The sequence below is a fragment of the Nannospalax galili genome, unplaced genomic scaffold (genome assembly GCF_000622305.1).
Source record: "Nannospalax galili isolate Female #2095 unplaced genomic scaffold, S.galili_v1.0 scaffold809, whole genome shotgun sequence".
NCBI lineage: Eukaryota > Metazoa > Chordata > Mammalia > Rodentia > Spalacidae > Nannospalax > Nannospalax galili.
This window is the reverse complement of record NW_008360015.1, coordinates 793,949-821,411: the sequence shown is the minus strand read 5'-3', so window position 1 is coordinate 821,411 and position 27,463 is coordinate 793,949. Positions and strand designations below refer to the sequence as shown.

Below are 27,463 nucleotides of genomic sequence, written 5' to 3'. Positions count from 1 at the left end.
AAAAAAAAAAAGCAAGAATTTAGACAAAGCACATAACGTATGTTCACTGAGTCTAATTATGGTAAGTGATTCATCTGTACTAGTGGGTTTCATCCACTCATTTACTATATGAACACACTCATCATACTTGCAAATATAAATGTTTAAACATCTATCAACAGATACTCAAAATTATTCGATATTTAAAATCTAATTACACATGTTCTACAAGGAGGAAACATACTGTATTGCTCAAGCTACAACTCAATAAACTTTGACAGCGATAAGATTTTAATTCTTGAAAAATAAAAGCAACATTTTCTCTACAGTTTGTAAAAAGTAAAAGTATGGGGGAACTGGGGAGATGATTCAGCAGTTAAGAGGATTGGCTGCTCTTGTAGAGGACCAGGGTTTGGTTCCCAGCACCCACATGGCAGCTAACATCCATCTGTAACTCCAGTTCTAGGGTAATCCAATGCCCTCTTATGACTTCCATGGGCATTGCACAACATGGGTGCACTTATACACATGCAGGCAATACACTCATACACATAAATAAAATATTTTTTAAAAGTAAAAGTATGGTATAAAATACTGCATTTGACAAAAACCATTCCAGAAATTCAGTGACGATTGTGTTCACTATTCCCATAAGAGCTTTTGATAACTGAATCCAAATGCTGTCTATATTGCCTGACAAAAGCCCCCAAAGTTCCTATTTGAGACAGGAGAACTCTATGTAGCCCAGGCTGGCCTCAAACTCAAAATCCTCTTGCCCCAGCCTCTCAAAAGTTGAGATTACAGATGTGTACCACTGTACTCAGCTATTCAAGGCTCTTGCTGTAATGGCTTTCAGAGTTGTACAAGTGTTTTGTTTCCAATCTATCCTTCTTGCTACCACCAGTTTTGGTTTGGTGCTTTTGGTTATTTTGACACAGGGTCCAATGTAGTCCAAGCTGGCCTCAAACTATGCAGCTAAGGATGACTTTGAACTCTTGATTCTTCTGTCTCAGACTCCCCAGTGCTGGGATCACAGGTGTGGGCAACTAGACTTGGCTCCCATAGGTTATTTTTATAATCACAACCCCAGTCAAAGAACTTTTTAAAAATATATATATATATTAAGAAATTTATTATTTTTATTTATGTGTATGCGTGTATTGTCTGCATGTAAGTGCGCCCATGTCGTGCAATGCCTGTGGAGGTCAGAAGAGGCTGTTGGATCCCCTGGGACTGGAGTTACGGACAGTTGTTAGCTGCCATGTGGGTGCTGGGATTCAAACCCAGGTCTTCTGCAAGAACAACCAGTGCTCTTAACTGCTGAGCCATCTCTCCAGCCCCTAAAAAATTAATTTTATTTTATGTGTATGAGTATATTGCCTGCATATGTGTAAGTGCACTTGTGTTGTGCAATGCCCATGGAAGTCAGAAGAGGGTGTTGGATCCCCTGGAACCAGAGTTATGGAAGGTTGTTAGCCTCCACATGGGTGCTGGGAATCAAACCTGGGTCCCCTCTAAGAGTGGTCTGTGTTAACCACTGAGCCATCACTCCAGCCCCTCAAAGAACTTTTAAGCTTAAATTTTTACTGGTGTTCCATTGTTTAGTATATGAAGTTTAAGATGTAGTCCTGACTGGGTTCCAATCTTATTTTCTCACTCTCTTCCATCCTTTTCCCTTCACCAAGTTTAGTCACAGTAAATAACAGTTTCCTGAATATGACAAGCTCTTTTAGACACTGAGCTGTGTCTAAATAGGTTTCTCTGTCTAAAGAGCTCCTCTTCTTTTTTGGTCTTTTTGAGACAGGGTCTCCCTGTAGCCTCAGCTGGCCTGGAACTAGCTATAGGTTGGCCTCAAACTCACAGAGAACTACCTACCTCTGCCTCTCAAGTGCTGGGACTAAAGGCAGGTAACACCACACCCTGCTAAACAGCTCCTTTTTTCTATCTGCCTGGTTAATTCCTGGTCTTGGGAAGAATGTATTCCAATGTATCACCATAGGAAGTTTTTAGTAAACAGCGTAACTGAAAGCTAGTGTAGAATGGAACACAGGAACATCCCTGGGAAGGAAATATTTGGGTATTTCCTACAGGGTCTGACACACACCAGACCTTTAAAAAAAAATGAAATAAAGTTAACAACCCTCTTGACTCTTCCTTCTAGGTAGAGAAGAATCTCAGTTGTTTGACCCAGAGGGTAGTAACTAACCCATGCCTGAAATCACAGCACTCAGGTGTCTGAGTTAGGAGGTTCCTGAGTTCGAGGTCTGCCTGGGCTATAAGACCACCTTATTTTACTATTATTATTGTTATTTTGTTGTTGTTGTTTGTTTTTGAGACCCGGGGGTTCCCTGCTGGTTATCTCCAGCCGGTCTGGAACTCCCTATGTAGAGCAGGCTAGCCTCGATCTCACAGAGATCCGCCTGCGTCTGCCTCTCCAGTGCTGGAACCAAAGGCATGTACCAGCAAACCCAGCACGAAAACAAAGCAAAAAATTCACTTGCTTATAATGTCACATTGCAGAGTATCTCACATAAAGTGGAAACTATCTAAAACTAGTTTATTTGGCAGTAGGTCCATTTCTGATACCTATTTTGTGTTTGGGGGGGAATTGCATTTTTTAAATAACACAAATATGCATTAAGAAAAAACTTTAAAACCTGCGAGACTGTAAAATTTGGGTGAACCTCGAAAGAAACCTCGCTCCCCATGTACTCAATATACTAAAAAAAAAAAAGGGGGGGTGCTGGAACTAATTCAGTCTCGGGGATTTAGTGATTCAAGTCCACGGCTTGACTTCGGCACATCTGGGCGACCCGGACCCCAAGGGCTGAACCCGGGCCTTCAGCTTCCTCAAAGGGCACCCGTGTTGGCGTGAGAACGCCGCGAGTTCGCCCTGAGCCTCAGCCACTTCCGGTCTTTTCCCAGTGGTCAGAACACCCGGAACCGCAGAGAAGGCGGCCTGGGGACTAGGGGAGACTGCAAGCCCCGCTCACCTCGCGCCCTCCGCTCGCTCCATGGACGTAGCAATCCACTCGCTTCAGGCGCCCCGGGAGAGATCGCGCCGCAGTCACAGGGAGACTCCGTCTCCCGGCTGCCCATTGGCTGTTTTTGACACATAGCCCCACCCATTCCGAGCGGGGTGGAGAAGGCGTGCCAAGACCTTCTTGTCGGTGATTGGTTAAATCAAAGGTCGATCCTGTGACGTAAGAACGGTCTGACCAATGAGAGCCCACGCCCTCCCCCGCCCCCTCCCGGACGCCAGCAGCAGGGTCAGAAAGACGGTGGCTGCGGTCTGAGGTGGCTCTGGGCAGTCTCTGACCGTGTCCCCCGTCTGCTAACTTCTCGCCTCTGGTCCCCGCCATGCCGATGTACAAGGTAAAGCCCTATCATGGAGGCAGCACACCTCTGCATGTAGAGCTTCCAGCCTGCATGTACCGGCTCCCCAACGTGCACAGCAAGACCGCCAGCGCCGCTTCCGACGCGGGCCACGTGCAGGTAGGCGTGCGCAGCCCCCGCCCAGTGCGCAGGCGCTAGCCTCGCCCTGTCTTGTCTCTGTTCTGTCCAGTGCGCAGGCTCTGTGGCTCCCTTGGATCTGATGCTTCTGGCTGGGTCTGGTGCATGACAACTTGGTTGGGTTTTCTGTGGGTTTTCGTTCCCGCCGCAAGCCCCATCCTGGCGCTGTCCAGATAGAGTTAACCTTAACTTTTATCTTAATATTTATCCATCTTCTTTTTTATCACGTGGCAGTTTTAAACTTTATTAGGAAATTTTGCTCCACAGAAAAGTGAACAATACAAAAATGCTCATTCTGAGGAATTTATAAAGCGACCCTTAGAGTCACCATCGCCCTAGTTGATAGACATTTTTCAGTGTCCCATCCTTCCCACTTGCAACTTTTCTACTAGAGGTCTTGACTTTTATGGTAGTTATGTGTTGATTTCCGCTGTTAGATTTTAGTATGTATCCTTAAGTGATGTAATCAGTATATATAGGAAGCACACAGTATGTGTTCTGTTTGTGGGCATGATTTCCTGTCCTTTTATTGCAACAGTGAAATTGATGATCTTTCCTGTTCCATGCCTGACCACACCAGATTTATCTACCTCGTCCCCCACTCATGGGCACTGGGTTGTTTCTCATTTTATGCTGTTAAGACTAATCCTGTAGGTGAAATTTTAAGACAGCACCTAGCATAGGCTGTATAAAGGAATGGAATTTGGGGCTTACTGGGGAGGTCTGTTTTCCACTTTTAACTGGATAAATTGTTTTCCAAAGTGCTATTCCAGTTCATGCTGTCACTAGCAGGATAATTCCTGAACAGGGCTGCTGTACATACTAATCTAGGCAACCTAATATAGTTTTAATTTGGATTTCTCCAACTTCTAAGTAAGTTGAGTCTTTTTCATTTCCTGATTCTGCCTGTCTAGTGTGTGTGTGTGTGTGTGTGTGTGTGTGTGTGTGTGTGTGTGTGTGTTTTGTAACTTCATCTCATAACCCAGACTGGCCTCAAACTTTATGTAGCATTATAACCTTGAACTTCTCATCCTCCCACTTTTTCCTCCCAAGCTGGGATTAGAGGTGTGTGCCACCTCTTCTGGCCCAAATTATTTTACAATTAAAAAAATTTTTTTATTTATTATTTTATGTGTATACGTGTATTGCCTGCATGTATGGAAGTGCACCTGTGTCGTGCGATGCCCACGGAGGTCAGAAGAGGGCATCGGATCCCTTAGAACTGGAGTTACAGACAGTTGTTAGCTGCCATGTGGGTGCTGGGATCTGAACCTGGGTCTTCTGCAAGAACATTCAGTGTTCTTAACTGCTGAGCCATCTCTCCAGCCCCTATTTTACAGTTTTCAGTTAATTTTTCAGTACAATTGAACCCAAGGTCTTATAACATGCTACCTGCTAGACACTCTCAACACTGAGTTTTCTATATGTCCCCATCTCCTGCCCCCACCCCCCCCTTTTGTTTTTTTTATCTGGCCTGGAACTCACTATGTAGACCAGGCTGACCTCACAGAGATCCACTTGCCTCTGTCCCGAGTGCTGGGATTAGAGGCATGTGTCACTATCCTGGCCCTTTTGATCATCTCTCTGTTAAGGACCTATTCAAATCTTCTGCTCTTCCTGACTTCACACAGTCATACCTCAGATTTCCAGAAGAAGCGTTCTGGCCATTCTGACAGGAAATATGTAAATAGATACCTTTTGTGGTCAGTTTCTTATTGCTTGTTTCCTTCATTTTGTCTTAGTGGATTTTTTTGCCTTCATTGGAGGGGAAGGTAATTAATTCAAAACCCAGTGATAATTAAAATTCTATAATTACTGAGCTATATAAAAAAAAATAGCAGACATAGTTCGGTGATCCTGCAAGTAGAGACAACAAAGGCTTGGCCCAGGGCTCCTTTAGCTGTACAGTCCCAGGTTACCAAAAAGAATCCAGAGTAGGAATGTCACCTCTCATTCTGAGACCTGAGTTTTATTTTGTTGTGATGCTGGGGGCAGAATGCAGAACCTGGCATATGCTGAGCAAGTATTCTACGACTGAGCTATATCCCTAGTCTTATTTAGTTTTTGTAAATCTGCCTTTGGGCTTTGCTTTTTTGTGTAACTTCTCTGGAGATAGGTGAAATGCCTATTCACCTCAGATAGGACAGCAACAACATTCCACCAAAAGTGTAGCTTGGTGAGTCAGTGAGTTTAATTGGGGTTACTTGAAGGAGCATGGGTATTTCCAAGCAGTTAAGCTGCCAAAGTACTCCCTGTGATTATTAACTGCTTTTATATCCCAGGGGAGGGTGCTTCTGCTCAGCCTCATAAGCTTTCTCCCCCTTCCAGAAAGAATGTAAGCGAGCCTGATCTTGTGGGGATCAGCACAGCCATTCCAATTGCAAGTTGACAGCAGCCATGTCGTGCTCAGAGTTCCACAACATTTGTGAACTTCAGAAGCCCTGAACTTCTGATTTGTGAGGCACACAGTCCTGCTGCTGTAGCAATTTCTCCAGCAGATGATGGCAACATGGACAGATGATTAGAAATCATCTCCTGTGTGATCAAACCATGTAATATATTTTATGTGAGTTTATTAACTTACAAAGGAATGAGTACCCAGTACCTAGCCCTGCATGGCAGTGACTCAGAGCCCACCTTATCAGACTGTGCCACGCCCATAGCCCCGCTAGCATTCGTTCACACCTCCGGGGCCAGGTCTACAGGGAGTCAGTCCATTCTGTCTTTGAGTTGCTATGCTGGCCGCGAGTTTCCTACACCATCACTCTACCAGCGGCGCCTGGCTTCCCTTCCTAGTTGCTGCTCTATGTCAGGCCCCACCCATTGAAGGAACCAGCCAGTCAGGAGACACTCAGATAAGGACTCGGAGACCACAGGCCATGTGACACTTGCAGTTTCTGTCTCAGACTTGCTTCATTGTGGCTCAAGTTTATTTATTTGCATTTTTTATGTATGGATATTTTGCCTGCCTGTATGTAAGTGCTCCCATGTCATGCAGTGCCAGTGGAGGTCAGAAGAGGGTGTCAGAGTCCTTGGAATTGAGGTTACAGAGGGTTGTTAGCTGCCATGTAGGTGCTGGGAATTGAACCTGGGTCCTCTGCAAGAGCAGCCAGTGCTCTTAACTGCTGAGCTGTCTCTCCAACCCCAATGTACAATTTTTTTTTTTTTTTTTTTTTTTGGTCTTTTTGAGACAGAGTCTCCCTGTTGCCCCAGCTGGAACTCACTATGTAGGCAGGCTGGCCTTGAACTCAGAGATCCACTTGCTCTGCCTCCCAAGTCCTGGAAAGAAAGATGTGTGCCACTACATCTGGCAATTTCTTTTTCATTTTATTTTTTTAGGCAGGGTCTCACTGTGGATTCCAGACAGGCCTGAACTCACAGAGATCTGTCTGCTTTGCCTCCTAAGTGCTTGGGGTTAAAGGTGTGTACTACCACTCCAGCTTTGACTCAGTATTGAATCTAGTAGCTGCTGCTTTGGCCCTGGTGGGATAGGTACCCTTCTGCTAGTTCTAGAAATGAGGAAGACTGTACAAAAAGTCATAAGAGATTTAGAGTGCTTGTAATACCAATCTCAGGAGGCTAGGGAGGGGTTATATGTTTAAAGTCATTGTGGAGCTACATAGCAAGCCTCTGTCCCAAGAAATAGATATAAATAAAATGAAGCCAGGCTGGTTTGATGGCCAGCAGGTAAAGGAAATTGCTGCTAAGCCTGATGATCCACCCACATGGTTGAAGAAGAGGATATACTTCTAAGTTGTCCTTTAACCTCTGCACACTTACACACACACATGCATGCACACATGCATACACACTAAATGTATAAAATTAAAAAAAAATAAAGTCTGTAGTCCGAGACTCATCAGCAAGTATTATTGGCTACTTACTGCATGCCAAGCTCTGTGCTAGGCAGAAAGGATGTACAAATACAAAGGCTGAAGTGTGCACTTCTTCTTTCAGAAGTGAGTGCTCTAGAATGAGATATGAGGATGTCAGTGCTGCCTTAAAATGATCTGGGGACTGACCTGAGCTCCTTCTCCCCTTTGTATAAATTATTATTCTCATTACCCTTTCCCAGTTTTTCTCTACTCATTTAAAGCAAAGTCTTTGGGGTATCACAGGGTCTCATATAGTCTAGGCTGGCCCTTAAACTCCTGGTCCTCCTGTCTCTACCTCCCAGGTGCCAGGGTTACAGGTGTGTGCCATCACACACAGCTTAAGCAAAGTGTTTTAAATTAGTCTGTTACTAAAAATAGAGGAGGTCAGGCACAGTGAGGCAGAGGCAGGAAGATCAAATGAGCCCAGAAGTTCAAGGCTGTCCTAGAAAACATAGCAAAACCCCGTCCTTTTAAAAAAATATATTTTATTATTTTTATTTTATATGTACGAGTGTATTGCCTGCATGTATATGAGTTCACCCATGTCATGCAATGCCACAGAGGTCGGAAGAGGGCTTCGTATTCCCCTAGAACTGGAGTTAAGGATGGTTCGTAGCCACAGTGTGGGTGCTGGGAATTGAACCCAGGTCCTCTGCAAGAGCAGTTAGTGTTCTTAACTGCTGAGCCATCTCTCCAGCCCCCCCCCCTTTTTAATATAATGTGTATGAGTGGTTTTTGCCTGTGGAGGCCAGAAGGTGTCAAATTGCCAGGAACTGGAGTTAAGGACATTGTTAGCTGGCATGTAGGTGCTGGGAATCGAACCCGTGCTCTCTGTAAGAGCAGTCCATGCATTTAACTGCTGAGCTATTTCTCTAGCCCCTGCCTTTGGAAAAAAAAAAAAAGTTTCTTAAAGAATAAAGAGCCTTGCTGGGCGTGGGGCACATGTGTTTAGTCCCAGCAGTCAGGAGACAGAGGTGGGGGGATCTCTGTGAGATCAAGGCCAACCTGGTGTGCACATTGAGTTCCAAGCCATTTGGGGCTACACGGTGACCTTGTCTCAAAAAAACCAAAACCAAGCAAAAAATAATAAAGCTAGGCATGGTGGTGTATACCTGTAATCCCAACACTCAGGAAGTGGAAGCAGATCACAAGTTACAGACCAGTCCAGACTATATGATATCCTGTCCTTTTATTTTATATGTATGAATGTTTGCCTACATGTATGTAAGTGGACCTGTATGTACAATGCCTGCAGAGGCCAGGGGAGAGTATCAGATCCTCTGGAACTGGAGTTCAGGATGGTTATTAGCCACCCTGTGGGTGCTGGGAACCGAACCTGGATCTCTGTAAGAGCAGCCAGTGCTCTTAACCGCTGTGCCATCTCTCCAGCCCTTGATACCTGGTCCTAAAAGAGAAAAAAAGGAGTTGGGGGGGTGGGGATAGTATTTCATTTTCATCTCTCAGACTATTTTTTAAAGAATTTTTATTATTTCTGTGTGCCCAAGGAGGCCAGAAGAGGGCATTGGATCCCTTGGAGCTGGAGTGAGATGCAGTTGTGAGTCTGCCAATGTGGGTGTTAGGAACTGAACTCAACCCTCTGAAAGAACAACAAGTGCTCTTAACCACTGACCATCTCTCTAGGCCCGAATAGCGCTGTTTACGTGTGGAAGTCAGAGAACAACTTGGAAGAGTTGGTTCTGTCCTTCCACCATGTGAGTCTTCCACCATGTGAGTCTGGGTGATTGAATATTGGCAGGAAGCAGCTTTATACTAAGCCATCTCACCAGCTCATGGTTTAGAGGGTAGAGGTTTGGTGAGTACATGGGAGAAAGTAACACAAGTGATCACATTTATGCAGAGTTCTTTCAGTGTAAGAAGAAATGACTGGTCAGATGTTGGTTTTGGTATCTTTTTTTAGGAAACATCTGACCTGTCTTTGCAAGCCCTTGAATCCCGCCAAGATGATATATTACAGCGCTTGTATGAGTTGAAGGTGGCAGTGGATGGCCTTTCCAAGATGATTCACACTCCAGATGCAGACTTGGACCTAACCAACATCCTGCAAGCTGACGAGCCAGCAACATTAACCACCAATACATTGGATTTGAATTCTGTGCTTGGAAAGGTAGGTTCATTTTGAAAGCAGAGAGAGGTCTCTAGGTGGTGGTTAGTGCCAGAAAATTAAGCCAGCTGCTTGAATTTCTAACTTTCTGAGCCAGAGTAAAGACCTTGTTTATTTTTTTCTTCTCTAAATGATTGCATCTAGCATTGGTGTGGTTGCTTACTTAAGAGGCTGAGGTAGAAGGATCTTGAGTTCCAGGCTACAATGACAACCTGTTTTAATCAATTAATCAAAATAAATGAGTAAATAATTATACCCGGAGCACAGATCAGATGCGTAAGGCATCAGTGAAGCCAAAAGTAAGCCCTGGTCTTTTCGGATGGTGATGGGTAAACCGGAGGAGGGCAGAGAAGGGGGTCGGGAGTCATTTAACCTTGGAAGGAGAGCATCTCAGCTTGTTCTGGTAGCTCTCCCCTCAGTAGCGATGGCTGAGAAAACACCTTAACTTTACAGGCACAAAAATCCCACCACCCCTTCCAAAATACTCTGCTAAAAGCCAGCCCCTAAGAACTGCACTTACTGAGCTTAGTGACCTTGGATAACTTACTTGCCTCCCCAAGACTCAAGTCTTCTCAGTTGTCCAGTGGGATCACAATAGCATCTTTAAGTGGGAGTCAAGATTCAGTTAGAACCTGTTACTGCTTGGGGGTCACCTGATATGTTTGTGCATCCAGATGGCTCTGGTTGGCTAAAGTTTTTGTCTGTCCCTCAGGATTATGGGGCTCTGAAAGACATTGTGATCAATGCAAACCCATCCTCCCCACCGCTCTCCCTGCTTGTGCTGCACAGGCTACTCTGTGAACACTATAGGGTCCTGTCCACTGTACACACACATTCATCAGTCAAGAATGTGCCTGAGAACCTTCTCAAGTGCTTCGGTGAACAGGCTAGAAAACAGCCTCGCCATGAGTATCAGCTGGGCTTCACTTTGATTTGGAAGAACGGTAAGTAGAAGGGTTGGGCGGAACCTACTGTGTGATGGGCCAGGCTACAAAGAGATGGGACAGTTCGTGCCACAGACAGCTGTTTGCTTGTGAGTGTCATCCTCTCCACATCTAGCAAGCTTGTGGGGCTGGTCTAGAGAAAAAGAGAAATCTGGGCACAAGAATGCCCTCACTGCTTTGAGGAAGTTGGTGCTCTGTGAGACAGTTCCAGGGGTACTGAGCATTGGACAAAGGGGGTTCAGTGCAACCTGGCAGAACAGGGGAATTAGTGGCTGTACCCCCCGTCTGGACCTCGCATTTTAAAACTCATTCCAGGGACACTGACAGTATCTTTCTATATGGTCCCTAAAGGATGACAGGGGACATTCATTATCCTATTGACCAGTATCTCCTACCTGGGGAAGTTCATCCAGAAGGCAGAGAGTTGTCATCCATCCAGTGAACCTTTTGTTTTGAGCTAGTGTTGCACTGTGTAGCCCAAGCAGGCCTCAAACTCTTGATTCTTCTTGCCTCACCTTCCTAAGAGCTGGGTTTACAGACATCCACCACCACGTCTTGCCATCTAGTGATGCCTGAACAGCTCCATATAAGTAGAGAACGGCAGTCCTTGGCCTAGGCAGTGGGACATCAGGTTTCTAGTCTTCACCTCCAACTCTTATGGCAAGGTGTTGGAATAGATAGGCTCAGGTCCTATGTAGCTTGAAAACAGTCATAAACAGCAGAAAGGGCTACTTTCTTTTTGTTTTCCATTTATTTTTGTGTGTGTGTGGTTGCATGTGGGCATGCTTGTAGAGGTGGGAGGACAGCTTGAGTCTGTTTTCCCTTTGTATCATGTGGGCCCTGGGGATGGAACTCAGGCATTGGGCTTGGGGGCAGGTGCCTTTCTCTGCTGAGCCATCTCACCAGCCCTGGTTTACTTTTTTAATGAGTAGGTTGCATTTAAGACTCTTGAATATTAACCTTTAGGAGACATAAAAAGGTTGATAATCTTGAAAATAATTGTTGCCTCATCATCAGTTTGTGATTTAGTGACTTCCCCTTTCTATGCAGCTCAAGAGGGACTGCTGCTCTGACTCTGCATGGTGTTTTTTTCCCTTTCAGTGCCTAAGACACAGATGAAGTTCAGTGTGCAGACGATGTGCCCCATTGAAGGAGAAGGGAACATTGCACGTTTCTTATTTTCTCTGTTTGGCCAGAAGCACAGTGCTATCAACTTAACCCTCATTGATAGCTGGGTGGATATCGCCATGTTTCAGCTAAAAGAGGGGAGCAGTAAAGAAAGAGCAGCTGTTTTCCGATCTATGAACTCAGCTCTGGGGAAGAGCCCGTGGCTGGTCGGGAATGAGCTCACCTTGGCAGATGTGGTGCTGTGGTCTGTCCTGCAGCAGACTGGGGGCAGCAGTGTGGCTGCACCAGCCAATGTGCAGCAGTGGCTGAAGTCCTGTGAGAACCTGGCCCCTTTCAGCACCGCCCTTCAGCTCCTCAAGTGAATTCCACTAACTGGTCTTGAAGGGCTCCAATTTTAAAAGTTGTGCTGCTTTGTGCTGTTGTCAGGAAAGGGACTTGTACTAGAATCACAATCTTTTTATTAAGCCAGGTGTCAAGTGTCAATAAAAGCACCATATGATTTATGGATTTTGTTTTATTTGAAATTCAGTAAAATCATGTGTTGGCAGGCACTTCATGGGATTCAAAAATGGCATCTCAGATTGCTGCCTCTGAAGAACATTCAGATTGTTTGGGGAGTTGAGAACTGTAATAAAGGAAAAGGATCATGGGAACAGTGCCAGTGAAGGCAGAAACATGATCACTCTGCTGCTAAGACCACCTGAGGGCAAGGAGTTTGAAGCTGTCAAGGGGCAAGCTGTAGGATGACTGACGAAAGAGAAAATGGACTGGATGTGGTGCACTGTGCTGAGAAGCTGGACTCTGGCCTTTGGGCAGTTGCGGAGCCTGCAGAGGTTCTGGTCCAAGGAGTGATCAGATGTCCTGGTAACCTGCCTTGGTGGCAGTGTGAAAGGACAGAAAGATAGCTGTCAACAGCAGCACTGCTTGGGTATGGGCAGTGATGGGGGAGGAGAGTGCTGTGATTTCTGCAACAGAACTTTTTGGAGGACAAGATGGTCAACAAGAGCTTAAAGAGAATGACAGGATGATGCCTAAGTGTTTAGTTTTAGAGATGGGCAGTAATAGTTAAGTAGGAAATTTAGGAATAGAAGCTTATAGGAAAGGAAGCAAGGAATAAGCTTAATAAGAGCAGTTGAGTCATGTAAGGGTTACCTGAGGACATGGTAGCTGAGGGTAGCGCAGTCAGAGGACACCTTGCAGGAGCCTGTTCTGTTTTACCACATGAGTCCTGGGGGATCAAATACCTGTGCCTGGCTTTGGGGGCAGATGCCTTTACACAGGCTTGCTAAATACAGTCGGGAATCACACCACATACACTCAGCTAAAGAGAAAATTTACATTCCAGTTTATTATTCTAAGAGTATAAGTCCACTTTCATGACTGACATAGCCTAATCAGGCTACACAGGCAGACCCCCCCCTTCTCATCCCTTCACCCCTTTGTCCTGAGAAAGAAGGCTTAGTTGCTTCTTTAGTTCTTCAATTTCCTTTTCTTGCTCAATTATCTTCATCTGCAGTGCAAGATTAACCTAGAAAGGGAAATTTTTAAGCTGCATTAAAAGGCCACTTTAAAATACTCAGGCAGTCCTCACCATGCTCGATACCAGCTACCACAGTTTAAGCATCACCAGTCACCTCACTATAAGGTTTAAGTGCCAGTTGTTGCAATGTATTGACTGTAATCATGTGATGCTTCTCAGCTTGCAAGATGCTACATTAACAAAAGCACCTTAGAGCCCTTCAAAGCCTCAGTCCTTGCTACATCTGTTACCTCAAAATGCCATGCCTTGGAACTTTGCCACATAGTCAAGCACCAAGCTAGATGGCCCATGAACATCCAGGGGTGGGCCTGTATCCATCTTTCAAAACTTGGATTTTTTTTTTAAATCTAGAAATTACAGATTTAAAAAATATTTACTTATTTTTGTGTATGTACATGCATGCATGGGTATGGCACCCCATGAAGCATATGTGGAGGTCAGAGGACAACTTGTAGGAGTCATTCTCACCTTCCACTGTATGAGTTCTGAGAATCAAAATGTCATCAAGCTTGGCAGCAAGTGCCCTCACCCACTGAGCCATCTTGCCTGCCCTGGGGTTTGTGGGTTTTTTTTTTTCCTTTTTGAACTTGGATTCTGAGGATCTGAACTCATGTTCTCATGACTGCAAGACAAGCACTTTTGCCACTGAACCATCCCAGCCCCCCAGCTATCCTTCCGTCACTACAGGTGGTTCACAAACTAGCACCAATCAGAACCACTTCATGGGTCTGTTGAAGTAGATTTCTACCTCTTTTCCTTCTAGGATTTCTTTGTTAGGTTACAGGAAACGTAGAGGGTCTGACAAGTCTGCTTACCTGGAGACCACACACATACACTGCTGCTCAAACACTGTATATCACCTGGGAATCCTGCTTGAATTCTGACTCAGATTGTTAGGGTCCCAGGTAGTGCTGATGCAGCTGATCACTGGTCTGTGGACATACTTTGAGTAACAAAGTACTAGGCAACTAGGCGGGCATGTTCAACCTACAGCCTGCAGGCTACATGTGGAGGCATGCAGCTGTGGCTAACTATGAATCCTAACTTTATTAAAACATGATGTCTTTTTTTTTTCTTAAAAGGTTGGACATGCCTGCTAGAGAATTCATGAATATCTCTCTTTGAATCAACCTTTAAATAAACCTTAGGAGGTTTCTAGAGGAAGAGAAGGATGAATCACCTACCGTTTGCATCTGCAGAGGAAAGACTGTGCTTGGCACCATAGCCTTGTGGAAGGAATGAGGAAGGGAAGGGGCTATCCTGGGCAATGCCACATCACAGGACAGGCTGGAAGCTTGTACAGAGGCAGAGCAGCCTAGGCCACTGTTGTTCCATCTCCTGCTTAAGAGTCAGCACTCACATCCTTCTTACTACTAAGTTCATTACCATGACTAATAAATTCAGAACCTGATACATTCTTAGGGAACTCTGAGAATGGTTTTAAATATTTGTTTCCATAAACCTGATTCAATCAACTCTATGGAATAGGATTCATAACTGAAACAAATTTGATTTAAGCTTCATTATTTTCCCCCATCATAAAAAATGTGGAGCTGTCATGAAATGAGAATGTGGTTTGAAGATCTGTACTTTAAATTATTTTGAAGTCATGCTGTAGTAGAAAATAATCTGCCCCAATATAGGGCAGGGTTTACATATTACTTACATATTTATTATTATTGTGTAGATTGTGTGCATGTACTCACATGCCATGGAGCATGTAGGGAGGTTAGAGTGCAATTCTGTGGGATCGGTTCTCACCTTCCACCTTTACATGGGTTCCCAGGACCCAATTCAGGTGTTAGGCCTACAGAGCAACTGCCTTTACTCTGCTGAGCCATCTCACCAGCCCAGGGCAGGCTTCTATCAGGAAATTTCTAACATGTGCAGAACAACCTGGAAGCTAAGGGTAGATACAATTTCACAAGTCAGACAGCTAGGTTTCTAAATTATTTAATAAAATGTACTTAGTAGTAACAGCATCTGTCACTATTTATGTGACAAATTATCTCATAGGGCTGTGGAACAGACTGAACAGCAAAGCTTACTTAAAGCTCTTAAGAATCAAGCTGGGCTTGATAGCTCATATCTGTAATCACAGCACTCAGAAGAATGAGGCAGGAATTCAGGATCTGCTTGGATTACATAGTTCCAGGGCAGGTTCGGCTACAGAGTGAGGCTATGGGGTGGGTGAGGTGGCCCAGCTTGCTACTCAAGCTTGATGACCAGAGTTCAGTCCCTGGACCCCACATAAGGTGGAAGGAGAAACACCAAAGGTTGTCCCCTGACCTCCACATACAAACCATGACATGACATGACACACATACATACACTAATAAAAGAAAAAACAAAAAAAAAAAACAGAGTGAGGCACTGTCTCCAAATAAATAATAAAAGCGCTTTGAGACCATACCTAGTACACAGTAAATATCCAGTATTTTAAAAAAGATGTTACATACATTTCCAGGTGTTTGGAAAAGATCGCTCTGCAGCAGCTGAAGAGCAGACAGTCTCCGGGATGCATTCCTCTCAGTTAGGAGCTGGATATACTTGGCTTGCACCGGACACCTTTTACTGAGGGAGTCAGGTATCCGACCAGTCCTTACACTAGTTAAAACAGATGCCCGCTCCATTTCTGTTCGGAATGGCTGGAAGAGCTCCAGCAGGATCACACCCAAGCTATACATATCTGACTGGAAAAGGCAGAAAAGGGGCTTCAGAAATGCCTTGTGAAGCTAGGACATCACTCCTCAGTGGACAGCCTCTCCAGCACAGACGTCCACAACTGAGGTGTTACAGTCACCCCCAAAGAAGGGAACACAGCAAGATGGTTCATGCCTTAGAAGTAGGTGTCTGCCTCAGGGAAGGGGTGCCTGGGACTTTCATAACTCCATCTCTTTGATACCCAATGAGGACGTCCATGGGTTTGGAGGATAAATGGTCAGGTAAAAGGAAGGGATATCTCCTCCCAACACCCACAGCAGTCATTGTCCTACAAATATCTCCAACACCCTACAACAATCCAGGCCTAGCAGAGTGACCCAGGCAAAGTGACTGAACCCATAACGCCTAGTACCAGTGACAGGATTGTCACCAGGTCCTACTCAGGTCAGGCTCTGCCTCTAGTCATAATTATACATCAGTGTTGATAAACTGCATAAAGCCTGTGCTACTTTCCATAAAAGTAGTTTATGGGGAAGATGGGCTTTTAGGGCCAGCAATGGATTTTTCTTGCAACTCTTTTCCAATCATGAAAAACTAAATGGTTCAAACAGAATTTATTAGTAGCTGCCATCTTGAAAAAAAATGATTTACTTTAAATGGAAGTGATGGCTCATCCTTGTAATCCCAGCACTTGGAAGAGGCTGAGGCAAGAGGATCATGAGTTTGAAGCCATCCTGGACTCCACAGACCCTGTGTTAAAAAAAACTAAGAATAAGCTATGAGTGTGGCTCCATAGTAGAGCACTTGACTAAGCATTGGGTTCAAGGTCCTGGGTTCAGTCCCCAGCACCACAGAAAATAAAAGCCAGTAAAGTGATATAAGAAAATGTAGATATGTTAAAAATTAAAACTAAAGATTTACTTTAACATTTTCTTCAAGGAACAGTAGAGATTGAAGCTTTGCAGTGTCTTCACTCTCCTTCAAAAGGGCATCAGGTGGCAGACGTCCCTGTACCATGTGTTTACCTAAGCTTAAAGTCAACAGACTTTGGTGAAGTCTAGCTTCCCGAGGTCAATGGTGACATTTTAAAGGGAAGGTCACTATAATGTTTTGTGACACCCATGGATTTTAAAAGAGTAAAATAGCCTAAAGGGTAATGTGTACAAGTTGGCTGAAAGGGGAATCTTTTTTTTTTTAAAGTTATGCATATGTGTGTGTCTGTGTAGAGGTATGTGCACCTGAATGCAAGTGCCCATGAAAGCCAGAAGAGGGCATCAGGTCTCCTGGAGCTGAACATACAGGTGGTTGTGAGCCACCCAACATGGGTGCTGAAAACTAAACTCAGGTCCTCTATAACAGCAGCAAACGCTCTTAACCACTGGGCCATCTCTCCAGCCCTAGCAATCTTCCTATTGGGGCAGTTTGATCCAACAGATCAAACTCCCAAACATGCTCCCAAACAGAGCTGCACTTACTGTACTGTTTGTCCCTTATGATCCCACAAGTTGAGGAAAAGGATGAAAACAACAAATACTACCTTGGCATCATACTCAGATCCTTCCAACTGCTCAGGTGATGCATACAGACAGGTCCCCACTCTGGATGTGTGTGTTGGTGTTCCTACAATTTAAAAAGTCATTAAGGACACTCAATGTGAGCAGAGCATTATGGAGAGCCACAGTAACCTTTTGTCTTTACCTGAGCTTTGTTAGGAAAGTTGATTCTCTATACATAAGAACATGTTCAGGGCTGGAGAGATGGCTCAGTGGTTAAGAGCACTGGCAGCTCTTGCAGAGGACTCAGGTTCAATTCCCAGCACCCACATGGCAGCTAACCATCAGTAATTCCAGTTCTAGGGGAATCTGATACTCTCTTCTGACCTCTGTGGGCATTGCACACACGTGGTTCGCTTACATACATGTACGCAATACACTCATATACAGAAAATTAAAACAATAAATACAATATTAAAAAAAGACCACGCTAAACCATCTACACCCCTCCCCCACCCCACCCCAATGCAAAAATGAATGAATGAAATAAACCCTTCTTTACCCTTGCTACTTCTGTTGGTCCAATCTGCGTTCTGAATGATGTCTGTGCAGGCCAGACCAAAATCTCCTATTTTCACTTGCTGGTCAGGGCCATGAAGAAATATATTTCTAGGCTACAAATAAACAAAACAACTCAGTTTTAAAACAAGTAATAGAAACTTATGAGTGATAAGGATTGTCAACTCAGTGACAGGTATGGAGGTTCACATCTGTAATGCCAGTATTTGGGAGGCAGAGGCAGAAGAGCTGATAAAAACAAATATGAGGCCAGCTGGGTCTACACAGTGAGTTCTAGGCAAGCCATGGCTATACAGCAAAACCCTATATCCATTAAAAAAAAAAATCTGTTGCGCTAAGGAAAGGAGATGGCTCAGTGATTAATAGCACTTGCTGTGCAAACATGAGGACTTGAGTTCAGGTCCCCAACACTCACAAAAAAGTTGGGTGTAGCTATATGCAGGCCTAAATATTCTAGCACTGTGGAAAGGCAGAGACAAGAGAATCATTGGGACTTGTTGGCTGCTAGTTTCCTAGCTCCAGGTTTAGCAGGAGACTCTAAGAGAATAAGACATACAGTGTCAGAGCAGGACACCCCAAATCCTTTTCTGGCTTCCATATACCACACATACATCACATATACACTCAATACACCATATAAAGGAAGTCAGCAACTCAGAAGCAACTCAGTAGGTAAAAGCACCTACTGTTACAAGGTCCTGAGTTCAAATCCTCAGCACTCACACAAAAAGCAAGGTATGGCTGCATATGCCTATAACCCCAGCAGTGTAGAGACAGGTAGATCCTGGGAGCTTGCAGGCCACCCAGTCTAGCCTAAACACTGAGCTTCCAGTTAAGTGAGAAACCCTGTCTCAAGGTACTGAGGTAAAAGCAATAGAGAAAGACACCTGATGTCCTCCTCTGATCTCTGTATGCAAGAGCCCACATACTTAATGTGAACATACCACATATATCACACACCAACTAATTGACTTTTTAAAAATTTTGTTTTTATTTTCTCTGAGTGTTTTGCCTGCATGCATGTAAGTGTACCTTAAAATGACTGCAGCAGCCAGAAGAGGGTGTTGGACCCCCTGAAACCGAATTTACTGACAGTTATGTGGGTACTGGGAACTGAACCCAAGTCCTCTGCAAGAACAACCAATGCACTTACCTGCTGAGCCACCTCTCCAGCCCCTGAATTAACTTTTAATATTTAAAAGGGGTTGGGAATGTAGCTCAGTTGGTACAAGAGTGCTTGCCTAGCATACATGAAGCACGGCCACTGGGTTCAATGCCCAACACTACATAAATGAAGCATGGTAGCATATGCTTGTAATCTCAGAACTTGAGAAGTAGAGGCAGGAGGATCAAAAGTTCAAAGTCATCCTCAGCTACATACAGAGTCTGAGGCTAGCCTAGGCTAGAAACCATATAAAAAATAAAAATAAAACCTAATACTTTGATGCTGGATGTGGTAGCCCACGCCTTTAATCCCAGCATTTGGGAGGCAGAAGCTGGTGGATCAAGGCCAGCCTGATTCACATAGGGAGTGCAAGGCCAGCTGGGGCTACAGGGAGACTCTTGTCTCAAACAAAAAAAAAAGAAACAAAAATCTTATCTTAACACTTTGAGTAGTGGTTCTCAAATGTGGCTGTATGTTAGAATCATCAGAGGAGTTTAAGAGACTCAGTGTCACAACCATTGCCCAGACCAACTAAGGGAGAATCCCTGGAGGTGGATGCAAGCATAAGTATTGAAAGTCCCACAATTACTCCAGGGATTTGAGAACCGTTAATATATAACTGAACTTGCAGAGGTGCTTCTCAACTGCATCAGTATATGCCTGATGATATATACTGATCATCAGACAAGCCAAAGGCTTTGAGTTTTAAAAACCCATTATTTATTTGCATTGTTATGTGTATGAGTGTTTTGCCTGCATATGCCTGAAGTACCCACAGACCAGAAGAAGGTATCAGATGCCCTGAAACTGGAATTACAGATGGTCGTAAGCTGCCATGTGGGTGCTGGGAACCAAACCCCAGACATCTCCAAGAGCAGCCAGTGCTCTTAACCACTGAACCAGCCCTGGCTTTGATATTTCTTATGAAAAAATTTCATTTCTTCTGTGCTCAGTTTTGGGTCAGGGATTAAAACCAGGACCTTGCACATGCTAAGCACATGCTATACCACTGAGCTATACCTGTAAGCCAACTTTGACTTTATTTACTTAAGTTTCTTACTAGCATGTAGTATCATAGCTACCAACCAGTCCCCTTTCTATAATACTTTCACATCATTGGGGGCGGGGATCAATGAGTTTAATTAGGGTTACTTACAATGATTTTATTTGTGTACTTATTCATCTATTTAAGTTTGTATCTTGGTATTTTCGCTATGTAGCCTGGTTGGCTTCGCTGTGATCCTCCTGCATAATAAGCCTCCTGAGTAACTGGGACCACAGGGGTGCACTACCACTTTTGATGTTTTGCTTTTGTTTTTGAGACAGGGTCTTGCTGGCCTAGAACTCACTATGTAGACCACCAGAATGGCCTTGAACTCACAGAAATCCTCCTGCCTCTGCCTTTCCAGTGCTGGGATTAAAGGCATGTGCCATGACCATACCTAGTGTGGGAGCCTGTTAGCGACCCTGCGAAGATGGCGCGAGAGGAAGCGAGCAGGGCGAGGCTTGGCGTGTTTTAAAAACCTCCCGATTGGCTGAAGGGCACTTCCCCTGTCTCTGGGGATGTGTGATCAGCGCGTGATCATCGTTGATGCCTATGGGACCCTGCCCATGTGGCAGGGTGACCTTTAAGCTGATTGGGTGCGTTTGGGGGAGGGGGTTTCCGAGGGGATTTCCAGACTGCTGTTTTTGCCTATATAAGCTCTGTGACACCTGCAATAAACGAGTTCCTGCTTGACAAGACTCCCTGTCACCTCTGATTGTCCTCAGCGAGGAGAGCTGGCGAAACGGCGGACAGCACTCACCTTTCCCTGACCCCCGTCGCAGCGGGTCCCTCCAGGGCGGGATCCTGGGACCCCCCCCCCCACACACCTATCATCTTTGGTGTTTTCTAAAAGGTCACAGATGATACTTACATAGCAGCCAGAGTTGGAAAAAACCACATTACACTATGAAGGTACATTTTGGCTCTAATTAATCATTGCAGACCCAAAACATCTCCTAATCAATGTATTCATATGCCAGTAAAAATAATCTATGTAAATCAGTTATGTTGGCACATGCCTACAATCCTACCATTTAGGAGGCTGAAGCAGGAAGATTTCAAGTTCCAGGCCACCCTGGGCTATACAGTGATTTTGAGGCCAGTTTAGCACACAATGAGACCTTACCTCAAAAATGAAGCAGGGGCCTAGGATGTCACTCACCTGGTAGTGTTTGCCTAGTATGCAACAAAGCCCTGGGTTCCATCCCCAGCAATGCATAAAGTGGGCTATAATTTAGCACTAGGGAGGTGGAGGCAGGAAGGTTACAAGTTCAAAGTCATCCTTAGCAATATAGCAAGTTGTAGGCCAGCCTGGCTATGTGAGACCCTATCTCAAATATTAAAACAACATTGACACTACATATTACTGGGAGGAAAAAAATATTTTACTAAAATTTTTAAAAACATTAAAAGATTAAAAGTTATATTCTTTAAATATAACTGATTTTTTAAATATAACTGATTTTATGTTAATGTATAAACTACCCTGTTTAAATATAACTAATTTTTACATTAATGCATAAACTGCCCTGTTTTATTCTTATTTGGTTTTTAAATTTTGTGTGTGTATGTGTATGTGTGTCTCAAACGCACGCACACTTGAAGGTCAGAGGACAACTTGCAGGAGTCAGTTCTCTCATTCTACTGTATGGGTCCCAAGACTGAACTCAGACTGTCTAGACCCCCGTTAGATTTATTGAATAGAAAAGCTGAGAAACTGTGTGGGCACTTGGCCCTATACAACCAGGGCACAAAGCCTGAAAAGGGGCAGCTCCAATATAGAACTGCAACTGCATCCTGTTGGTGAATACAATTCTAGAACAGTTCTAGAACTGATCATCATAAAGAAAATGAAACTGACCAATTCCACAGCAGCATTTTTCCCTAACCTCCTAACCCTTCACTCTCAAGACTTCCTCATGGGAAACATAACCAAGAGGGGAAGCAGAGACCCGGTGGCTGACACTGCAAAGTCACTGGAGGATAGCCCAGACACTGTGCTGCACACTAAACTTTATGAGGCCATAATCAAGGAAGACTGCACCACAATCAAGGCACTCCTTAGAAACCACCCTGTCAACCAGCCCTTGACCATCCTGGCCAACTCTACCAGTTACAGACTACTTCTGAGTCAGGTATCACCGTCTCTCAGTCACTTAAACAGATAGAGCTGGGAACGGTTGGTACATGCCTGTAATCCCAGCACTCAGAAGGCTGAGGCAAGAGGACTGTTCTAAGTTCAAAGCCAGCCTGGGCTGCATAGTAAGTTCTAGACCTGCTGGAGCTACAGGGTGAGACCTTGTGTCAAGAAGAAAGAAAACAGGGAGTAACCACCCCCCAATGACCTAGGGAGTTCCTATGGCCCTCATGGTCCCCACAATGCACAGGGCTCGGTAGCCCAGCATCCAGCACCAGCATGTCCCAAATGTGGGGCAGTATACCCCAGTCTGCAGTGCCTCCTTCCACTCACCACACACAAAGGGATGGGAGAAACACTAAACTTGTTTGGCTGGAAGAACAGTAACCTCATCCTTTCAAAACATCCATAGTGATTTTATTGTATAGGTAAATTATTTTTCAATATGAACATACCTTTTCATTTCTAAATTTTTATATAATGATTATTGCTTTTGTTTTGTTTGAAACAGGGCCTCATTCTATAACCTGGGGTAGTTAAAATGCCCTATTTAGCCCAGGCTAATCTCAAACACACAGCAATTCATCCCTGCCTCAGGTTCCCAAGTACTGAGATTACAGGCATGAGCCACCAAGCCTGGCTGATTATTGCTTTTCTAATTAACTTTTCTCTCTATTCTTCTTCCCTTTTTTTTTTCTAACCAAAATTAAAGTTACCTCCTTTCTCCCACCTGCTCTTATCTTGCAGTCATGATGTAAAGCCAGTACTTACAGTCATATTTTAAGAACTAGTATAAATAGCTCTGCTAATCAGTCTGAATATGTGCTACATTATCCTTGAAAACTAGAAATGCAGGTTCACCTCTGATAATGAAATAAAGAAATAAATGAATAATGAATAAAGAAATAAAACATCTACTTGTCAATCAACCTGTGGGTTAATTGAAGGACTAAGTTATTTCATAGTAATTTACCACTGATTTTACACTAGGAGTTCTTTATAGGAATTAACTTCCAAAGTTTTGAGTGTTATTTCTTGGTTTGTTTTATTTTTGAGGCAAGATCTCACTATGTATCCCTGGCTGACCTGGAATTCCCTATGGAGATCTGCCTGCCTCTGCTGGAACTAAACGTGCGTGCCACTATACCCGGCTTAGGATTTTTTGGCTTTTGAGCTTTGAGTGGTACTTCATTGCTTGATAAATCTGTACTTCTACACAACTTGTTTTTTGTTTTGTTTTAGTTTTTTTTAGACAGAGTCTCCCTATAGCCCCAGCTGGCCTAGAACTCACTATGTAGACTAGCCTCAATCTCAAAGATCTATCTGCCTCTTCCTCCCATGTGCTGGGATTATTTAAGGCGTGTACCATAATGACTAGCTGTAAATCACAAGTTCTATAATTTAAAATTCTCTGGGCATGGGTCATTAAACAGGCAATAGAAAAGGAAGATCTCAATGCATAAAATGAAAGAATTCCAAACTAATGCAATGCTAATGTACTTACTTCCTTTAGAATGGCAAGCTATGCAAGTAGTCCTGTGTGAGCCATGTTTGTAACACTGTGTGGTTTCCCTGCAGCAAACACAGTCCATCTTCCCCATCCATCTGGCCACTGAGTACCACAAGCCACAAAGTTTGCTTTGTTTGTTAGAACATGGGGCTGACCCAGAAGTAAGGTAAGTTAACTCCAGGCTGCACACCTAAATGAGGATATGCATGATTGGGACATTACTTGTCCAGTTCTGGAGTACAGATTATGTTTTGGATGAAACTATGAGCTAGATGAGAGACTGAAAAATGAGAACTAATGCAAGAATATAAACTACTTGGCTAAATTAATGCATACGAAATAGTAAGTGTCCAGTTGTATAAAATGCATTATAAGTCTGGACCATAGCCATCAAGAAATCTGACAATACGAAAAATGAAAAAATTTTAAAAACCCAAACAAAGAGAAGATGGGCTGTCTTGTGTATTAGCCTCCACTGGAAGGTAAGCTTCATTAAAGACAAGTCATCTTGCTCATATTCTATCTCCAAATGCCAAACAATGTGTCTAATGAAAACATGTGAATGAACAATTACATGCTATAAAAAATAATACAACTTCTAGGTACAAAATCTTACCCTGCTCGGAAGAACCCACCTGATCTGTCTCTTGCACCCTCTTCTGGCATGTCCCACCTGTTTGCAAATTCCCTCCATAACTGGCCTATCCAAGTCTGAGCCATCCCAGCCCCATTCCGTCTCTTCAGATGGTTCCTCAAAGGTCACTTCCTTGCCCTTGAAACCACACAGGATCCCTGGGTAAGGCTCTGTGTCTCTCTAGAAACACTGCCCACTACCAGGATTCACTGTGTTGTTTAACAACAATAACTGCCTATCTTCTAGCCCAGTCTGTAAGCGTTGGGGTAACAGACCACCTGCAACCTTTTTCTCTACATCTCCAACCTTTGGGCCACACACAGATAAATCTAGGTAAAATGAAAATCTGCTCCTAAGGCTAGAGGAGAAGTCAAAATTCTCATAATAAACCTTCCTCCTTTTCTGCCACAACAAAGACATTTTGGAGGTAATCCTGAGAGATGAGGGACTACTTGTAAAATGCCCATTCGACCTGGGTTGGAAGGAGGGAATGAACAGGAACTGCCTTCACTTTCACCAGAAAGACCACAGGTGTCCAGACTCAACCCCTGCCATCTACCCCCTCCTGCCTCCACACGTGAGTGAGTCAGGGAGAGGACAGACAAAGCCACTCAACAGAATGAAAGGGAGCTTTGGCCCTTCAAGGCTCACTTCTGGGGTGTTAGCAGCTCATACCTAAGTCCACACAATTTTACTGAATGCCCAGTGAACCAGTCCAGAGCCAGACAAGTACTGGGGATACAGAAACAACCAAGGGACAGCTCTGAAGGGGCCACAGTTCAAAAACAAGCAACCAAGCAGAAATGGCCTTCTCTAGGAAGCCAGGCCCTACCTATCAGGGACCCCCCCCAACCCTGCACCAAAAACAAACAAATAAACCTAGAGCATCCCACCCAGCAATACAGATTGCCAAACACTTCTTTAAAAGAATTAACAGGGGCTAGGGAGATGACTCAGAAAGTGCCTGATACACAAGCATGAGGACTGGAGTTCAGTCCTCAGCACTCACACAGAAGCCACGTGTGGCAGCACATGTCTATAACCCCAGATTTGGGGAGACAAGGAAAGTTGGATCCCCAGAGCTCACTGGCCAACCAGTCTAGCTGAATCAATGAATTCCAGATTCAGCTGAGACCTTGTTTAAAGAAAAAAAAAAAGAAAGGTGGTGAACTATCGGGGACAATACTCAACACATATGAACGTGCACCTATGCCACACACACACAGAATTAGGTGATACTTTCAGTGTTGCCTTCTTTAGCATTAATTCTTCCTAGAGAGTCCTTCCCACTGTGCAGCTACTTAACATGATAAATACCTTCCAGGGACACACAAGGCCTCACCACTCTTCACCTGATGCTGCTATACTGGCCAATCTCTTCTACCACATGGACCAAACCGAGCAATAGAATCCAAAAGATCCTGATGGACATTCAGAACAATGCTGTCACATGTCTCCGGATTTTGTGTGAGCATGGAGCTCAAGTTAATTCCCGGGTGGACAACAGCAACAAGCATTCACCTCTCCACCTAGCCATAACATATGGAACCTATCCAGTTCTCTCCCTTCTGGCCCAAAATGGTGCCCAGGTCAATGCTATTAATGAATCTAGCATGACGCCCCTCCACATGGCTGCAAATGTCCTGAACAAGAACATGATAGAGATGCTCATTGCGTGTGGGGCCAATGTGAACTGTGCGATCTCACCTACTGGGAACACAGCCCTGAAACTGGCGGTGTGCACTGCATCGAGCAAAGCAGGCCGACTGCTGGCAGCGGGAGTGGGCTGCATCCATTTGCTGCTAACTCATGGAGCCCAGGTCAATGCCCAGGACCATGAAGGCCGAACGGCTCTGCATGAGGCATGTTTTGGAGGTAGAGAGGTAATAATCAATCTTCTGCTGGAATTTGAAGCAAATGTTAACATTTTAACAAGAAATGGGGAATCTCCAATTCACATGTACCTTCAGCGTAGTTCCAACATCAGAGATAAAACTCTCCTGGCCAGGCTATTGTATCGCACTTACCCTTTAAGACTGAGCAATAAGCAAGGGATTCTGCCTGCAGGAATCATGCTGCCAGAATTCCACCTCCTAAGGAAAACCCTAGTCAAGTTAGCTAGAAACCCTCTATCCTTAGAGGATATCTGTAAGAGAAACATCAGGAATATTTATGGTGAGAAGTACAAATTCGACCTGAAGCAACTTCTCCCAGGCAAGTTGTGGAATTCTGTATATGGCTTTTATGACTTAGCATACCTCTTGAAGTGAAAGTCCCCAGGTCCTCAATGCCAGAGAATCTCAGCAACTTAAACTGCAGTTTCTGGCAAGACATGTACCAGAAAATACCTAACCTTCACTTTTACACTGCAATGTACAAACTATTGGTTCTTAAACCTTGTTTCAAAGAATAAAGTGACTTGCACATTATAACTCTTACGGTCCTAAATTAACATGATTTAATTTTTGCCTAAAAAGTAGGCAAATTGCTTTAAAACATGCCAACCAAAGAATAAAACACAGTTTTTCCTTCCTTGATAGTCTTTTATGAATAAAAACTAAAATAGTCCTTGTGGGTTTTTGTGTTTGTTTTTTTGGTTTGGAACATATTTTAGCTTTTTGAGATAGTCTTACTATGTAGCCCAGGCTCACCTCAAACTTACCATCTTTCCAACTGCTGGAATTGTGTTCTTGTTTTTTTGTTTTTTTGTCTTGGTTTTGGTTTAAGGAACTTGGAGTTCTGGGGTTTTAAGTTTTGTTATTTTGAGACCTGACTCACTACATAGCCCAGCACAGCTTTAGGCTTGAAGTGCTCCTGCCTCTGCCTTTCCAGTGCTGGCATGCAAGATATGTGCCAGGGGGACTATGACTGTATTTTTAAATTCTTATATTATTTTTATGTGTATGTGTGTATTGCCTGCATGTGTGTAAGTGCCCTCATGTCATGCAGTGCCTGAGGAAGTCAGAAGAGGGTGTCAGATCCCCTGGAACTATAGTTACAGACAGTTGTTAGCTGCCGTGTGGGTGCTGAGAATTGAACCTGGGTCCTCTGGAAGAGCAGTCTGTGCTCTTAACCATCTCTTTGGCCCCCGTAACTTTTTTTTTTTTTTTTTTTTTTTTTTTTTTTTTTTTTTTG

General features: G+C 44.1%; 3 protein-coding genes across 11 annotated transcripts in view; 1 reads left to right on the top strand and 2 right to left on the bottom strand.

Moving 5' to 3' along the window:
* Pms2 (PMS1 homolog 2, mismatch repair system component) overlaps positions 1 to 3,219 on the bottom strand; it is a 36,960-nt gene extending 33,741 nt beyond the window's left edge. For 3 of the 4 annotated variants that reach the window (XM_029559117.1, XM_029559119.1, XM_029559120.1), the window contains exon 1: positions 2,973 to 3,219. In XM_029559117.1, coding sequence (XP_029414977.1) covers positions 2,973 to 3,108 — 136 coding nt within the window. In that variant the 5' untranslated portion in view covers positions 3,109 to 3,219. The remainder of the gene's footprint in view (positions 1 to 2,972) is intronic. The other variant, XM_008824013.2, reaches the window with a different exon arrangement.
* Position 3,220: 1 nt separating this feature from the next.
* LOC103726444 (aminoacyl tRNA synthase complex-interacting multifunctional protein 2) lies at positions 3,221 to 26,898 on the top strand. Of its 4 annotated transcripts, none has more exons than XM_029559124.1 (6): positions 3,221 to 3,354; positions 9,286 to 9,492; positions 10,202 to 10,433; positions 21,959 to 22,182; positions 23,763 to 23,860; positions 25,653 to 26,898. In XM_029559124.1, the coding sequence occupies exons 1-6, from the start codon at positions 3,340 to 3,342 to the stop codon at positions 26,596 to 26,598; spliced, it is 1,722 nt and encodes a 573-aa protein (XP_029414984.1). In that variant the 5' UTR covers positions 3,221 to 3,339; the 3' UTR covers positions 26,599 to 26,898. The 4 variants fall into 4 exon arrangements, with proteins under 4 accessions (XP_029414984.1, XP_029414983.1, XP_008822232.1 ...); XM_029559123.1 differs by having other exon boundaries at positions 3,222 to 3,474; positions 25,653 to 26,870; XM_008824010.2 differs by lacking the exons at positions 21,959 to 22,182; positions 23,763 to 23,860; positions 25,653 to 26,898 and adding an exon at positions 11,535 to 12,064 and having other exon boundaries at positions 3,222 to 3,474.
* Positions 12,884 to 27,463, bottom strand: part of Eif2ak1 (eukaryotic translation initiation factor 2 alpha kinase 1) — a 43,804-nt gene continuing 29,224 nt past the window's right edge. For 2 of the 3 annotated variants that reach the window (XM_008824012.2, XM_029559121.1), the window contains exons 12-15: positions 17,821 to 17,932; positions 17,303 to 17,385; positions 15,561 to 15,794; positions 12,884 to 13,089 (exon numbers count right to left, since the gene is read on the bottom strand). In XM_008824012.2, the coding sequence (XP_008822234.1) occupies positions 12,985 to 13,089; positions 15,561 to 15,794; positions 17,303 to 17,385; positions 17,821 to 17,932 (534 nt within the window). In that variant the 3' untranslated portion in view covers positions 12,884 to 12,984. The remainder of the gene's footprint in view (positions 13,090 to 15,560; positions 15,795 to 17,302; positions 17,386 to 17,820; positions 17,933 to 27,463) is intronic. The other variant, XM_029559122.1, reaches the window with a different exon arrangement.

Bases quoted from the DNA above. Each gene is read 5' to 3' on its own strand.
- LOC103726444 (XM_029559123.1), top strand. From the start codon at position 3,340: ATGCCGATGTACAAGGTAAAGCCCTATCATGGAGGCAGCACACCTCTG. The intron at 3,475-9,285 runs GTAGGCGTGCGC...ATCTTTTTTTAG, and splicing joins CCGACGCGGGCCACGTGCAG to GAAACATCTGACCTGTCTTT. The intron at 9,493-10,201 runs GTAGGTTCATTT...TCTGTCCCTCAG, and splicing joins TGAATTCTGTGCTTGGAAAG to GATTATGGGGCTCTGAAAGA.